The sequence below is a fragment of the Mastomys coucha genome, unplaced genomic scaffold (assembly GCF_008632895.1).
Source record: "Mastomys coucha isolate ucsf_1 unplaced genomic scaffold, UCSF_Mcou_1 pScaffold22, whole genome shotgun sequence".
NCBI lineage: Eukaryota > Metazoa > Chordata > Mammalia > Rodentia > Muridae > Mastomys > Mastomys coucha.
In genome coordinates, this window is record NW_022196905.1 from 66,135,063 (window position 1) to 66,150,910 (window position 15,848).

At 44.7% G+C, this 15,848-nt stretch overlaps 1 protein-coding gene across 1 annotated transcript in view; it reads right to left on the bottom strand.

Annotated features, from left to right (window-relative positions):
- Window positions 1-846: 846 nt before the first annotated feature.
- Window positions 847-15,848, bottom strand: part of Ociad2 (OCIA domain containing 2) — a 15,853-nt gene continuing 851 nt past the window's right edge. Inside the window, exons 2-7 of the mRNA XM_031342682.1 lie at window positions 13,231-13,356; window positions 9,322-9,418; window positions 6,750-6,803; window positions 4,882-4,929; window positions 3,499-3,616; window positions 847-1,028 (exon numbers count right to left, since the gene is read on the bottom strand). Of these exons, the coding sequence (XP_031198542.1) occupies window positions 947-1,028; window positions 3,499-3,616; window positions 4,882-4,929; window positions 6,750-6,803; window positions 9,322-9,418; window positions 13,231-13,296 (465 nt within the window). The 5' untranslated portion in view covers window positions 13,297-13,356 and the 3' untranslated portion in view covers window positions 847-946. The remainder of the gene's footprint in view (window positions 1,029-3,498; window positions 3,617-4,881; window positions 4,930-6,749; window positions 6,804-9,321; window positions 9,419-13,230; window positions 13,357-15,848) is intronic.

Genomic DNA, 15,848 nt, shown 5'->3' on the forward strand with positions numbered 1-15,848 from the left:
ACTCAGAAATCTACTATTTTTTAAATTTTTTATTTAGACTTATTTATTTTATGTGAGTATACTGTTGCTCTCTTCAAACACACCAGAAAAGAGTATCAGATCCCATTACAGATGGGATCCACCCATGGTTGTGAGCCACCATGTGGTTGCTGGGATTTGAACTCAGGACCTCTGGATGAGCAGTCAGTGCTCTTAACTGCTGAGCCATCTCTCCAGCCCCAGAGTTTCTCATTTTTAGAATTAATTAAGTCCTGGGTGAATAGGTTAAGAAGTTGTCTTTTTTATTTGAGGCCCCTAATAATGGATAAAAGAACCCACTGTTGAGTGCTGCCCTTGAGAATGGACCCATGAGCCAAGCAGGTCACTTACAGATAGACGATGGTCACTTTTACAGCTCCACAATTGTGATGAGCCACCAAGTCATGTTGACTACATTATTGATCGCATAGATTTGAATTGGTGACTCTTTCACAGGAAATGTTCTCTACTGAGTTACCATCAGCTCTAGACCTCAGAAGGGACTTCTGATTCTAAAACACAACCTTTCGTGAATTTCTAATTCCATATACGTGAGTTTTCTTTGGGTCTTGACTTTCCAACCAACTTCCACATCATTCATTCCAGTTCTCTACCAGAAAACTAAAAACACTGAAAATAAAAATTAAATGAGAGTGAGCAAACTGGGGGGGAGGACCAAAGATCTCTCAGGAAGCTCTATAAAAGGGGGTGTAACTTCTTTCCTGTGTGGTGTGTGATAGCTCCCAATGTGTTCTTAAAGAAGAGAAGAATATGCTATGCTCATATCATCCACAGGAAACGCTTCAAAGCGGTGAGAGGATTACAAGATTTCTGTTTCAATAGAAGTATATTATTTTAAGGTACACTTGAAATTTGAAATGTGTACAAAGTCAGAGGTTTAAAAATGATTGCGAACCATGGTCTCGGTTTAGGAAGCCGAAGGCTGTGACCCTGCCTTTTCGCTTAATCCACGCCTGGTTTTACAATCCTCACAGGTGAGCAGGCAGTGCCTAGAAGAGAAGCAAAAAACAGGTGGTGACTCGTACTTTGACAATGGGAACTCTTCTTGTGTGTGTGTGTGTGTGTCTGTCTGTATGTCTGTCTCTCTGTGTGTCTGTGTCTTCCATCTCCCAGCTTCCTAAGCGTTCATCTTACCACAGTAAGCAATGCATAGAGACATGTCTGATTTTATAGTTCACTAGCTTACTTTTTTTTTTTTTAAAAAAAATGGGATAATAGTTTCTTAGGTTACAATTACCCAAATATCATTCAATAATGATGTTTATGTTGAAACAGATGGTTGTATTTGTGCTCAGAGTCACACAAAAGCTAAACACCATGACTCTTTGATCTGGCATGGCCGCCGCCACCACCACCAAGACCACCACCACAACAACAACATAATCACAAAGTATTCCAGGTAGAGTGGCTCAGTCCTGTAGTCTCAGAGCTCAGGAACTAAGCTGCAAAGAGGCCTATCAGGGTGGTTTTGTTTGTGTCTGTGTGTGTGAGATTTTTGCCTAAAAAGTACCAATAAGTACCCATCGCCTCTTGGACTGCAACACTGTTAGGAGCTTTTACTTTGTCAGAAAAGCAAATGGCCTCGTATATTACTGCCTCTGAGGTGAGAGGGTAATGGCCTTTCACTCAGGGCTACGACTAGGGTTACCTCCCACCAGTGCCAGCCTGTGTGGCTTCTGATGCCAGAAGCAGGAAGGCAAAACAGCTACAGAATGCAAAGCTGAAACAGTCGGTATGGCTGCTGGGAAAATGGAGATTTTATCATTGTTCCAGAACCCAGTGTTGGGTTAATAGCAAGAAAAACTCCCAACATGGAAAAGAGAAGAGTCATGACAACACTTCCTTTGCTGACAACGCCTTTCTCTATTTTCCCTACACACATCAGTATCCTGGGCCAACTGCGCGGTAAGGTGACTCCAAAACACAGCTCTGCCAGGATGGAGCCACACCAGAGGTGTCCGTAAACATTGAGCTAATGCTCTCCTGCTAGCCTTGCAACCCATAAAGGGAAATGTCAGGGTTTGCAAACCAGTGTCTTCTCAGAGTCTCTGCCCAGCTCTGGACTGTGTGTAGCTCAGGGCAGAGGTGATGGTTAAAGGACCATCCATGTCTACCAGACCAGGGACAATAGCATTCTAAAGTCAGGCAACCAGGAAGGCAACTTGACCTGGACATCTAGCCCAACCTCGCTTCTGCTGCTGCCCCTCAAGTAGAACATACTGTGACAGGCTCAGTGGATGCTTTCTGGAGTGCACAAGGTCCTACTTTCAATCCCCAGCACACATACAACAAGCACTCAGGAGAGAGGGGGAGGGGGATATGAAGATCAAGGTTATCCTTGAGCCACAGAGCAAGTTTGGGGCCAGCCTGGGCTATGTGAGATGGTCTCTAAAATAAGAGATGTAGCCCACTGTGACAAGTGAGAGGTCTTCAGAGGACTGTATCCCCAACTAGTTCTGTGGCAGAACAGAAATAGTACTTGTTTGAATGTCCTGAATAATCATTTTCCTTCTTCACAACACCCCAGGGAAGTTATTCTGGTCATTTTGGACAGATGAGGAACATAGAGACAAGAGTTTAAGAAAACTGTGGTAGAACTTTCAACCCAAGTCCCCCAGGAGCAGAGGACTTGCTGTACAGTCTAGCCTGACTGAGTATGTCCTCATATATCATAGAGAATATGTTTATTAGGACATGTAGTGTATGTGTGTGTGTGTGTGTGTGTGTGTGTGTGTGTGTGTGTGTGTGTGAGAGAGAGAGAGAGAGAGAGAGAGAGAGAGAGAGAGAGAGAGAGAGGGAGAGAGGGAGATATTAATGGCTCTGAAAAGCTCTGTAGTAAGACTGTTTAAATGTTGAACAACTGTGCAATGTATTCCTCAGAGACTTATTCAAGGCCTAGAATGTAGTAAGCATTCATTAAATACATGTTGTGTAGCATTTAAGTAGTAGTGATTAAGTTAAATGTTAATTACTGAAGTTGAAGAGTAACAAATCAAAACATAAGGGTTAAAAAGTTTTTCCTTAAGAAATAAAATTATCAATGTGCTTCATATTATAGTGAGTAAAGTCTCATTTCATTTCTTTTTGTTTTATTGTTTGTTTGTTTTTTTTTTTGTTTGTTTGTTTTTCGAGACAGGGTTTCTCTGTATAGCTCTGGCTGTCCTGGAACTCACTCTGTAGACCAGGCTGGCCTCGAACTCAGAAATCCACCCGCCTCTGCCTCCCAAGCGCTGGGATTAAAGGCGTGCACCACCACCACCCGGCTTGTTTGTTTGTTTTTAAGACAAGGTCTCACTATGTAGCCCTGGCTCTCTTGGAACTTACTGTGTAGACCAGGCTGGCCTTGAGCTCCTCCTGCTTCGGTCTCCCGAGTGCTGGGACTCAAGGCCTTCCACACTAAACTCAGCTACTTCACTTCTTTCATTATCTTGATAACCATCTCTCCATCAGACTACAAACCTGTTATGCTCAGGACCAAAGCCAGCACCACGGAGCTGATCTTCAAAGGAGTGAAATTTACTCTGGCATATTCTTATATAGGAAGCCTTTCCAAGGCCAAATCCCAAGAGACCAGCCACTGTAAAAGCAGGTCAGAAAAAAAAAAAAAAAAAAAAAAAAAAAAAAAACAGACAATTGAGAAGCTCAGAATCCTGTCCATTAACCACTACTATGCCTTCTTAACACTGGTCCTTTTTACATTAAACCAAGCCTCCACTAAGGGCAGGTCTGATTTCTGCTTTGAACTGGCATCAGGAGGGCCAGGACAGAGCATGCTCTGAGGCTGTCCCCGAGTGGGCATCCAGGTCATGACCCAGCTGAGGTTGGGAGGGAACGGAGGGCAGGTCTGGGTTGTGGCTCCAGGTAGCCTCTATGTTACTGAGTAGTGAAGCCCCTTGGAGTTGTTGGGTTCCCCTACCCTTGCCTCTGGAGTCAGTAGGGAGGGGGACCTCCTGTACAAGAAATCTTCTCTAGCTGGAAATGAGACTCAATTAATTAACTGGAGAATTCTACCAAAAACCATCTATTTGTATCAAGGAGATGAAACCCAGAATTTGCAGTAAATTTCATATTAAAACATCTCTGATTTACTTTTAAAAAATTACTCACTTTTTAATATGCATTCCAGATAATATTTTTAAAAGACTGGCCAAGCCAAGAGAACAAAACACAACCCTCCTAATGAATCTGCCGCTAAAGGCTGTGTTGTCAACAGTCTACGGCCAATGGTTCCGCTCTCACAGGTTCCATAGCTGTGTGTTTAACCAACAGCAGGAGGAAGCCAAGTATTCAAGAAAAAAGAAATCCATTTCAAACACGGCCGTTTATCCATCATTCCCCAAGTGTGGCGTACAACAACCATAGGCATGGTGTTGGCATGACCTCATGTGCTAAATGTAACTGGAGAGTTTTTAAAACAAGAGGGTAGACACCATTAGGGGTGAGCACCACATCACTTGTAAGAGGGACCGAGGACCCTGCACATTTGGGTATCTGGGAGTCCCGGAGTCTATCTCTCATAGATACTGAGGAAGCTGTATCTATCTTGCCAGTCTCTGCTCATGCTTTAAAGAAGATGGTGGCGCAAGTCCCTGCTGTTAACCAGCAGATCAGAAAGTGTTGGGGTGAACCAGGAAGCTGTAGCCCATTGATTAAAAAATGAAAGTGTTTTGTAAGGATCAGTCCAGGCAACATGCTTAAGCTGGGCATTCATATCCTCAGTTTTATAAACTTTGTCAAAATGAATCTACATTTTCATTTGTTTTAATGCTGGAAATGAACTTGAGGCCTGATACTTCAGCCATGTAGCTATGTTCCCATTCCGAATCTGTATTTATGACTTACGTGCAACTTTAGGCAATGACCCAAATCTTGGATTAGCAGCTAAATAACCTGAAATGTAATATAGAAATGTATTATTTCATTTAATAATTTATTTAACTTTGTGAGGAAAATATCAAGGCCTAAGATATAACATTCCTAAAATGAGCACTGTCATTAGCCTGAATGGTTTTGGAAGAGTTACTATTTGATCTGTGGGTGAAGTTAACTTCCAGGAGCTATCTTAGGCAAATGGTAACTATTGGCTTTAAAATGGAAAACAATAGGAAACCCACAATTAAAGGATGATTTAAATTGATTCAAAGAGACTAGTCTCTTTGCTCTGCTTTTAAGAGTAATTTGACAGAGAAAGGTCACCAGAGAGGTTCACAGTATATACACTGCAATTTAATTCTTAATGATCTATCTATCTACCTACCTATTTATGTATCTATCTTCCTTTCTTTCTATCTATCTAAGACAATGTTTCTTTATGTAGCCCTGGGTCACCTGGAACTTGCTATGTAGACCAAACTGGCCTCCAATTCATAAATCTATGCAACCCTGCTCCTAAGTGCCGGAACCGAAAGCAGGTGTCACCATGCCTAGCTCATTACAATTCTTAAATGAAAACACAGTAGCTTCTGCTGGGCACTAGGCAGAAGAGTGGGTTTTTAAATATGTCTGCACCACAATCTTTGGCAACTCTGGGCCTATTATCCGACAGAAAGAGAAATTAAGGTATAAAATGCCTAGTCAGATCACCTTAAAATAGGGAGATGGTTCTGAATGGGCCAGGTGGATTAAACACAGTCACAATGATCGGTGAATGGTATTGGAGAGATGGGAGGTAGGAAAGCTTAGCTCAGCCTAGCTGGTGTTCGAGACATAGGAAGAGCCACCAGCTAAGAAGTGGAGGTGGCCTCTAGAAGTTGGAGAGGGGAAAAAAAAGATGAACTTCCAGGAGAAACACAACTGTAAGCCTATCAGTGAGAGCCAGCTGGGTGCGCTGTTTTGGAAGATGGTAGAAACTTTAGGAGGTAGAGCCTCATTAAAAGCAATGGTCTCTGGGCATGGGTGCTGAGGATTCACAGCTTGACTGCATTTCCTTTCCACTTCCTGCCTCCTGATTTTAGTTACAATGTGACCAGCTGCCTCATGATCCTGCTACCACCTTTTGTCCACTAGGGCAGACTGACTACAGCCTTAAACAATGAACCAAAATGAGCTCCTCCTTCCTTAAGCTGCCTCTGTTGTCATGGCAACGGGAACCCTCAGCCTCTACATTCATGGTTCTTTCCCTGGTCTTCAAAATCAGTCATGTTGTGTTCAAACCTCACACTGTCCACTGACATCTCTTTTTTTGTTTGTTTTGTTTTTTTTTGTTTTTTGTCTGTTTTGTTTGTTTGTTTTGTTTTTCAAGACAGGGTTTCACTGTGTAGCCCTGGCTGTCCTGGAACTCACTCTGTAGACCAGGCTGGTCTCGAACTCTGAGAGCCACCAGCCTCTGCCTCCCAAGTGCTGGGATTAAAGGCATGCACCACCACTGCCTGGTGACATCTCTTTAGTTATGCCCCCCCCCAGTCTCCTTCTCCATCCAAAGTTCCTCTTGAGATGAGTGATAATAATAATAAATAAACCAGTGATAATCTATTATAAAGTTAGATAAATACCACCTGTAACTTGAATTTCTCTTTATCAAGTAATTAAATAATTCAATCTTTCTAAAAACGAGGCGCTCCTTTGTAGAGCCAGAAACTTCAGCTAAAAACAGGCAAAAGCCTGCATGAAGCAAAAACCTTCAACCAGTCAAATAAGCATCCAAAGGTTCAGGGAAGGCTGTAGAAACTGGACTCTCTGAAGTGAAAGACTTCGCGAATGCCAACTCTTACCTTGGTGGACGAGTCCCTGGGTGACAAGCATGCTTATAAGAGAAAAAGGCAGGGCTGTAAAACAAACAAACAAATGCCCCTCAATATCAGTGTCTTCACACATGGTGCCTCCGGGCAGGTGAGACTGCTCAGTGGGTACAAATACATCTGCAAGCATGGCAACCTGAGCCTGACCCCCCAGGGTACACAAGGTGTAAGGAGTGAAACTAAGCTGCCGTGTGACTCCACATGTGCACATGTATGTGTGTGTATGTGTGTGTGTGAGTGCACACCTGCACCAAATACAATTTAAAAAGACAAAGGACTCAGCCCCTCACCTAGATATGACAAATAATTACTCTAAGCTTTTTTTTTTTTATCTTACCTAACTTGGCAGAGAGTTTTATTCACTTTTATTTTTCAAGATAGGGTCTCACTGTGTAGCCCTGGCTGTCCTGGAACTCACTATGTAGACCAGGCAGAGCTTGAACTTATAGGGATCCACCTGCCTCTGCCTCCAAGTGCTGGAATTAAAGGTGTGGCCACCGCTCTCAGTTTTATTCTAATTTATATGTTACTATTCAACAAAAATTTCTTTGAAACAACATGGAGAATTTTCTTGGGATTCACCCCAGTAGCTCAGCCTGATTGATGTACAGCATTAATCTAAACCCACACCTCACATTCAATTTGATCCCTGACATCCATGTTTACTGAACACTCTATAAGGGCTACATCCAACAGTATGTGCGTGTGTATGTGAGTGCTTAGCTGTAAATTGGAATATATATGCGTGCATGTTTGTGATGTGTGGTGTGTGTGTGTGTGTTTTCTTTTTTTTTGGTTTTCAAGGAAGGGATTCTCTGTGTAGCCCTGGCTGTCCTGGAACTCAATCTTAAATCAGGCTGGCCTAGAACTCAGAGGCCCACCAGCTTCTGTCTCCCAAGTATTGGGATCAAAGGCATGTGACACCACCACCCAGCTATATTTTGATACTTTTAATCCTACATAAAATTTGAAAGGCAATACCATGAGCTTTGGTAGAGCTCATTACAGACTCATCTCTGGATGCATCCCTATATTTTGCTTTGTATCTCTGTCATTATTATTTTTTTCTGAGACATTTGAGATTGGCAAACACCATCACTCTTTATAACTGGATATTTTAAACAGGGAGCTTCTACAATCAAGTTAATTCCTCATGAACAGACCACAATACCACTAGCATAGTCCAGAAATTTCTGTTGGAATACTCAGACTCGAGAGGAATGATATTCTCTAATACGAAATCTATGTTCAAATCTCTCCACCTACTCCAAGAACGTCCTGCACAACTGCAGGTTTTTTTCCAGTGTGGAAGATCAAGGATTCTGTATTGTGCTGACTGTCCAATCTGTTTCAATCTAGGGCAGTTTCCTGTTGTTTCTGTTCTGATTTTTGTCTTTCATAACATTTTGTCCCACTGTTGGACGTCGGCCTGAAGAGGCACATTGAAGGTTATAAGTGGGCTCTATTTCTGCTAAGCACATGCAGTGTTTAGTTAAGGTTTTTAGTATAAGCAAATTGAGTCTGACATAAAGGGTTTCTAGCTCTCCCACAACATGTCAAATGGCCTCTTCAAAAGCAAAGAGCTGCATTAAGCTTTTAACCTTTCCTAGCAACCGAGACGAGTCCAGTAGCAGCCAGTTTTCCCATCAAGGCCAGGAACCAGATGGCAGGCTAATCAGCCACATGGCAGTGTGAATCTACCAGGTCAGTTAATCTACTGGTTCAGAGGTTATCAGAAAAAGACATGGGATTCTAGGAAACCAATCAATAAGCACAGTGATGCATGATGAATATCAACTTGTAAAATGGTCGATACAGACTCTGGATGGTTTAATGATATCAAGAAGAATCAATCAGGCCTAACTAGGTTCCATGATGTTACTTTCAAATGTCAAATTAAGAATTTTTTTAAACCCAAAGGGATTGTAATACAGCCTGAACTCACAGCCTTGTCTTACGTAAGGCAATCCTGGGATGACGAAGCCACTCAGCAGAGAACAACAAGTAGAGAGAAATATTGATGGGTGCTGCCAGTGCCTGCCCATGAACAGTCCTTTCTCAACTATTCCCTATGTGTGAGGCCATGGCCTGAAGTCCAGACGAATCTGACACCACTACTGAGCTGAGGTGCAGGCGGAATTTACAAAGGTCTACTCTGTGGAAGTAATACACACTACATGATATTTCTGCCCCATGCTCTTGCTTCCGTGAAGAGTCACGTGTGTGACACCCAGTCTTTACTGGGTGACGTAAAGTGCTGGGTAACTGCATATTATCTCTGCTTGAAGAGAAGCGCGTAGATTCGAGCTCTAAATACTCATAAATAAACACCCAAGTTCTTTAGGGTCTTACACCAAACTCCCACTCAAAATTAATAGGTCATCGTAATTCTATTCTAAGGGGACATGAAGGCATTCTATTGTTACAACATTAATTATTCCATCGATTATTGATTAATTTGTTTAGTAATTTTATTCAATTAAATGATTTACTATTAAGTTGATGGTTAGTAAACTATTAATTAAGACCCAGAACGTGAGAGCACCTCTCTTCCAGAAACTCTCTTCTTGACACTCTCGGATAATCTTGGCAATCTCTCCTCTGTGGATGTGCAGTTTTGATTTGGGGCAAAACAACAGGCTCTGTAAAGAAAGACACTGTGGGTTAATTGAGTCCAAGCACCACGGAGGCTGAGGTAGGAGGATCCTGAGTTCAAGCACAGCTGGGGCTAGATAGTGAGGTCCTATCACAACATAAAACTAACAAACAAAAGCAAGACAACAGCAGACTGGGGTCGGGAAGGAAACCAACACCGCCCGTCCTCTGCAGGGGAATGAGATGTTTCCCCAGCAGACCAGAGGCCACTAGCCACTGATTTCCAGCTGACCAGGCTGCACAGACTTAGACAAGGTGGAATTTCTGCTCAAGAGACAAGGCAGCTCAGAGTGTGTACACAGCTCTGCTAGGCTGGCTATGGCAGGCGCCAAGTTGCAGCTCTCCTCCACGCATCCGAGGCGCACTGTAATTACAATGCTGGCTTGCTCCTTGGCCTATGGGGTCTTAAGCTTCAGCTCAGTATTGCATCCTTGGCGAGGACAGATTAGTTGATTTTGTCCGGTCTTTTTTGCTTTTCTTCTATAGTCTTGGCTTGTGGCTATGCATGTGGATGCTGGTCACCATTTCCTGAGTGCTCTTTCTTCATGGTCCGGGCATCATTTTGACACTCAGCACACATACACAATGATGCACCGACAAGGCAGGAGGACCCTGTGGAGCCTAGGCATCTATAATAGTGAAAGCAGGTCTCTCTCTCTCATGTCTCTGCTCCTCCTTACAGCGCAGTGGAGGAATGCAGAGGTCAGTGTGGATCCCGGCAGTTAGCAGCTATGGCAATGCACACCAGTGGGACTGTCAACTGTTGTTACTGTCTACACTCTGCATCTCAGAGTGAGCTCTCTTCCAGGGTAAACACAGATGCCCTGACATAGTGGCTCATATTTGTGTGTGTGTGTGTGTGTGTGTTGCATGTAAGTATACACAGTCACATGTGTGTTGCATGTAAGAATACATAGTCACATGTGTGTTGCATGTAAGTATACATAGTCATATACATGCAGATGTGTGGAGGCTAGAGGTTGCCAATGAATGTGTCTCTCTTCCTGTTTTATCTTTGTTGTTGTTGTTTGTTAGTTTGGTGTGTATTGTCTTGTCTTGTTTTTAAAAACAGCATCTCTCATTGAACCTGGAGATCACTTAATTCAGTTAATAAAACTGCCTGGTGAGCAAGCCTTAGGGGATCCCCTGATCCCAGCCTCCCTCGCTCTAGGATTATAGGTGTATGCTGCACCTGGATTTTTATGTCCATGTTGAGGATCCAAACTCAGGTCCCCATGCCTGTACAGTAGGCATTTTGTAAACTCCCTGGGCATTATGTCATCTCCCCAGCCCAGTGGTTCAGAGTTTTATTCTACTTTAGCATGTTGTGCTTCGTAGTTTTATGTCAACTTGACTCCTGCTAAAGTCATCTGAGAGGAGGAAACGTCCATTAAGAAAATGCCTCCAGCCGGGTGGAGGTGGCACATGCCTTTGAACCTAGAACTCAGAGGCAGAAGCAGGCAGATTTCTGTGAGTTCAAAGCCAGCATGGTATACAAAGCAAGCTCCAGGACAGCCAGGACTACACAGAGGATCTCTGGAGAGGGAGAGAGAGAGAGAGAGGGAAAGAGAGAGAGAGAGGGAGAGAGGGAGAGGGAGAGAGAGAGGGAGAGAGGGAGAGGGAGAGAGGGAGAGGGAGGGAAGGAGAGAGAGGGAGGGAAAGAGAGGGAGGGAAGGGAGGGAGGGAGGGGAAGGGAGGGACGGAGGAAGGGAGGGAGGGGAAGGGAGGGAGGGAGGGAGAGACAGACATACATACAGACAGACAGAATGCCTCCAAAGGGGGAAGAGTCCAGCTTATTGTTGATGGTGACATCCCTGGGCTGGTGGTTCTGGATTCTATAAGAAAACAGGCTGAACAGGGGGAGCAAGCTCTCCTCCATGACTCCTGCCCTCCAGGTTTCAGCCATGCCCAAGTTCCTGTCCTGACCTCCTTTGATGATGAACTATGACGTAGAAGTATAAGCCAAAACAAACCCAATAAACCCCTCCCTCCCTAAGTTTCTTTTGGTCAGAAACCCTAATTAAGACACATGTTCTGAAAGTGATACACGTTCAGTTTTAGTAGTTGGAACTACTAAACACTTTGAAGTTTAGACTTGTCCTAGGCTAATGCTACACAGTGTGGTATTTACTCATGACGCTGGACAGCAGCACGGAGGGCCAGCTTCAGGTTAGCTGCGAAATTGCAAGGGGCATCCATAGACAAGGGGCATTGCCATCGGCACCTGGCTATAGGCAGTGGGCCATAGTGCTAAGCTAGGATTCCCAGGAACATTTTAAACCAACAACAATTTTAAATTACAGTAGGTTTATTGAGGCAAATTTCCATTGTCAACCAAGCTGTATTATGTTTCTTGACCTCTGGGTAGGCATGGCAGGAATAAAGGAAACCTCCCAACATGTACCAGGTAACACACACACACACACAGAGAGAGAGAGAGAGAGAGAGAGAGAGAGAGAGAGAGAGAGGGGGGGGAGGGAAAGAGATCTGACCATCATAATTTCTGAGAATCCAGCACTCAGGATCAGAAAGTAGTCCCCAAGTGGGGCTTGGGAGATCTTTTTCAGAAGCCATGAATGTTTTAGGATTCTCTAGTTCACAGGGCAGCTCGGGTGTCCAAGTGTAGCTGTTGTCATTTGTCTGTTTTTTTCTCCTGTACTTTGTTGCTTAAATGCTCTCTCCACCCAGAAGCCACGTTACACTGGAAAAGTTGACTTCAGAGAACTCCAGCCACCCATCAAACACTTGCTCTCCCTTTCATCCACAAGCTCCTGGACCACAACACCCCTTCCTAAGAAGCTGGCCTCTGTGCTCTCCATCTGACAGCTAATTAGTAATTATGAACCCTGTTATGCCGAAAGCAGCAGACAGCAGCATATGTTCAGGATAGTAACCCTGGGAGACAAGAATGGGAAGATAAGGTTCGGTGTCATTCTGTTAAACCATAGCTTCACTCTGCCTCAGAACACCTGCTCAGTCACTGACTGCTGTGCTGAGTGAGCTAAGCCGGATTCTAAAGGAAGAAAGAGTAAAGAGTTTGCAAACAAAAATTTTAACACGCTTTTCAAGACAGCCCAAACACATCTTCCTTCCTCCTTCCTCCTTCCTGTGTCCACCTGACAAAGAGCCTGGCTGAGAAAAGGCGTTTGAAAAAGAAGTCAGGAGATGTCTTAGCTGGTAAAGTGCCTGCCACACAAGCATGATGAACAGAGTTTGGATCCCCAGGACCATTTGAAAAGCGGACTGTGGTGGCATGTGTCTGTAATTTCAGAACAGAAGAAGCTGAGACAGAGGGGCACCTGAAACTTACTGGCCGGCTAATCTGCCTAAATCACTGAGCTCCAGGTTCAGTGAGCGACCCTGTCTCAAAACATAGAGTGGAGAGCTGGTGAGCTGCCTGGGCAGGCTAAGGCACTGGCGACCAAGCTTGATGACCTGAGTTCAATCCATTGAGCTTACATGATATACAGAGAGAAATGACTCCTGCAAGTTGTCCCCTGACCTCCACACATTTGCCATGGCGTATGTGAGTATGACACACACATGCTAAATAAATAAATAAATAACAAATAAACAAACACATAAATATTTTTGGAAATGAAGTGACTAAGGAAGATGGTGAACATCAATCCCTGGCCTCCGCATACAGGAACACCCATACACAACTGCACACACACACACACACACACACACACACACACACACGAGTCATGGATGATTGACCAAGGACAGGGTCTAGGGTGTGACAGTCTTGTGTGACAGTTTTCTTCAGACGGCAGAATCTCAAGCTAAAACTTACCTGCTTGCTCAGTGGTGGCAAGTGGGGACTTTTCTCTTGGTTCCCGTGAGTGGACACTGAGGCCATGACGCTATTGCTCTTTCTTCTAAAGCCGCTGAGTGCTCTGAATCCTCCTTGTCCCGATGACTAAGAGAAATAGGAGAGACTCACTGTACATACCAGGTCTGAATGTCTAGGCACCAGGCTTCAAATCACCCCATTGATGCGCATCGATGCCGCAGACAAAAAACCTTCTGTTTTCATTTTGTTCTCAGTTTTAACCTGCCGCTATCTAGAAACTCAAGTTTTTAAACAATTATTTAGTTTTGGGAGTGTAGTGAGGGTACATTGCGTCTTGTACACATGGAGGTCAGAGGTAAACTTGCAGGAATCAGTTTCCTCCTGTCAGGTGGGTCCCGGGAATCAAACTTAAGTTATCAGGCTTGGTGGCAGTGCCTTTACCCCCACCCCCCCACACACACACAAAAATTAAAAATTGTAATAATGTATCAGTGTTAATGGAGGTCGGAGAGTCAAATCCCCTGGAGCTGGGGTTATGCATACCCAGCTGTAAAGGTGCTGAGAACTGACCTTAGGTCTCTTCACTCCGTACAATCTCAATTTCTAAATACACACCCATACATCCTGCCATAAACATGAACCTATGCTCACCAAATAGTGATGGGTTTTATTGTGCACATGTTTTACTGCCTATAAACTATGTCTTTAAAATGTCTCAAAGTGTTATTAAAAGTTAATAAGTATTCAAATGTTTGCCAGGTGTCTAAGAGATGCCAAAGAGAAGGCCATGAAAGCCAAAATAAATTCACTGTGTGAGGAGCAGAGACTAAAGGGGGCTACTGGTAAGTTCAGTAGTTATTCGCTAGGAGAAGGTCCAAGAGGCAGGAATAGGGTGCTAAGGAAGGACAGTTAACAAAGGTCTGTCCCGCCCACCAGGTGTTTAGACCTGATCACAAGGACACTGTGGTCCTGAGCTTTCAAGGGTTAGGGTGGGGGAAGCCAGGAGCAGGGCAGCATGTTTAGACAGCAATTAACCTGTCTAGATGAGAAACCCAAGGTCTAAACTGGGATCTTTTCCAGAAGCATGAAGGTGAGAGGTTTGGCTTAGGAAATATTGGATTTGGGAGCTGGGGTGTGTGTGGGTACAAACCCTGGAATTATCCAGTAAAGACTAACATATTTGGGGATCTGGGTCTGGAATTTCAGATTAGGATGGAGAGATGAATTTGAAAACGGCCATCATAGGGATGCACGTTAAAGCCAGGAGCACATTCGTCTACAGAGAGTCCTAGGAAATGTAAGCACGGAACCCAGAGGAGGATTGATGAGCGAATAAAAAGACCATAGGCCAAGGAAATGACCGTGAGGAAAGAGCTGATGTAATCACCTCGATCACATGACCTGGGGCTGGCAAAGAGGGACAGCTCCAAGTGGACCACGAGCCTCATCTTCCTCCCTAGTCCTGGGCCCCATCGACTCTCCTACAAAAGGGACAGCTCATATAGAATTGTGTTTTCTAGTGACTCAGTGGCAAGAAATATAAGCCCGGGGCCCCTCCCTGTACATTTCATCTTGGGTGCCTAGTGTTGGGGAGTAACATGATGCCATACAGTGTTAGATACTGGAGATGGTAATAAGAGCCTGACTATGTGCACTCCTCCCCTTGAGATAGAGTCTCACTATGTCACTCTCGTTGTCCTCTAACTCCTTGTGCAGGCTAGGCTGGCCTCAAACTCACAGAGATCTGTCTGCCACCCGAATGCTTTGTTAAAAGTCTGGAACATGTTCTGCAACACACCAGTTTTAGTTCTGACTTTCTCTGTGGGTCCTGAGAATTGGAACAAGGGATATAAAGTGTCTGGGCCTCTACTTTGTCACCTGACACTTGGGCACAGCAATCTCCAGCTGTGCAGGGATGGGGGATGAGAGACCAGGGCACGGTGGTGGGTGTCTGAATAGTAGGAGAGCAAGTGTCAGAGTGGCCCTAGGCATCTTATTTTCTAGGAATTAAGACCTTAGGAAATCTTTGCCACCTATAGTCAAAGTAGATTTTTTTTCCCCCACAGTCAGACCCAGCGCCATCTCAACAATCAGGAATGCAACCACACACTTCAGTGTTAGTGGGCTGAGCCTTCCTTTTGAGCAAGCCTTACCTTCTGGACACACGGGAGTGTACACACACACACACACACACACACACACACACACACACACACCCTCAGGTCTGGACTAGGGGTGCTTGACCCAGTTTGTGGCGGGGGAGGGGAGGTTGGCCCAGAAACAGCTAGCTAGATTTCAAGGCCCTTCCAAGAAGGCTGCTGGCAAAACTCCACGCCAGTACCCCAGCTTGGGGTCGCAGGAGTTGGTGGCACCTGGAAAGGAGCCAGGCTGGGAAGGGTTGGAGACTAGCTACCGCGGAGCAGAGCGGCGATGCAGCTTGTGAAGGGCCTGCCCTGAGGCTGCCCAAATCCCTAGGACCCGGAAGGAAAGCCAACGGGGAAAGTCACTGCCCCAGGCCACCTCTCCTGCCCGCACCCCACTCTGTGGGCTCGCCGGTGCGGGTTGGTGAGAGGTGGGTGCTACCGAGGCGGAGCTGCAGAACACACACACACACACAC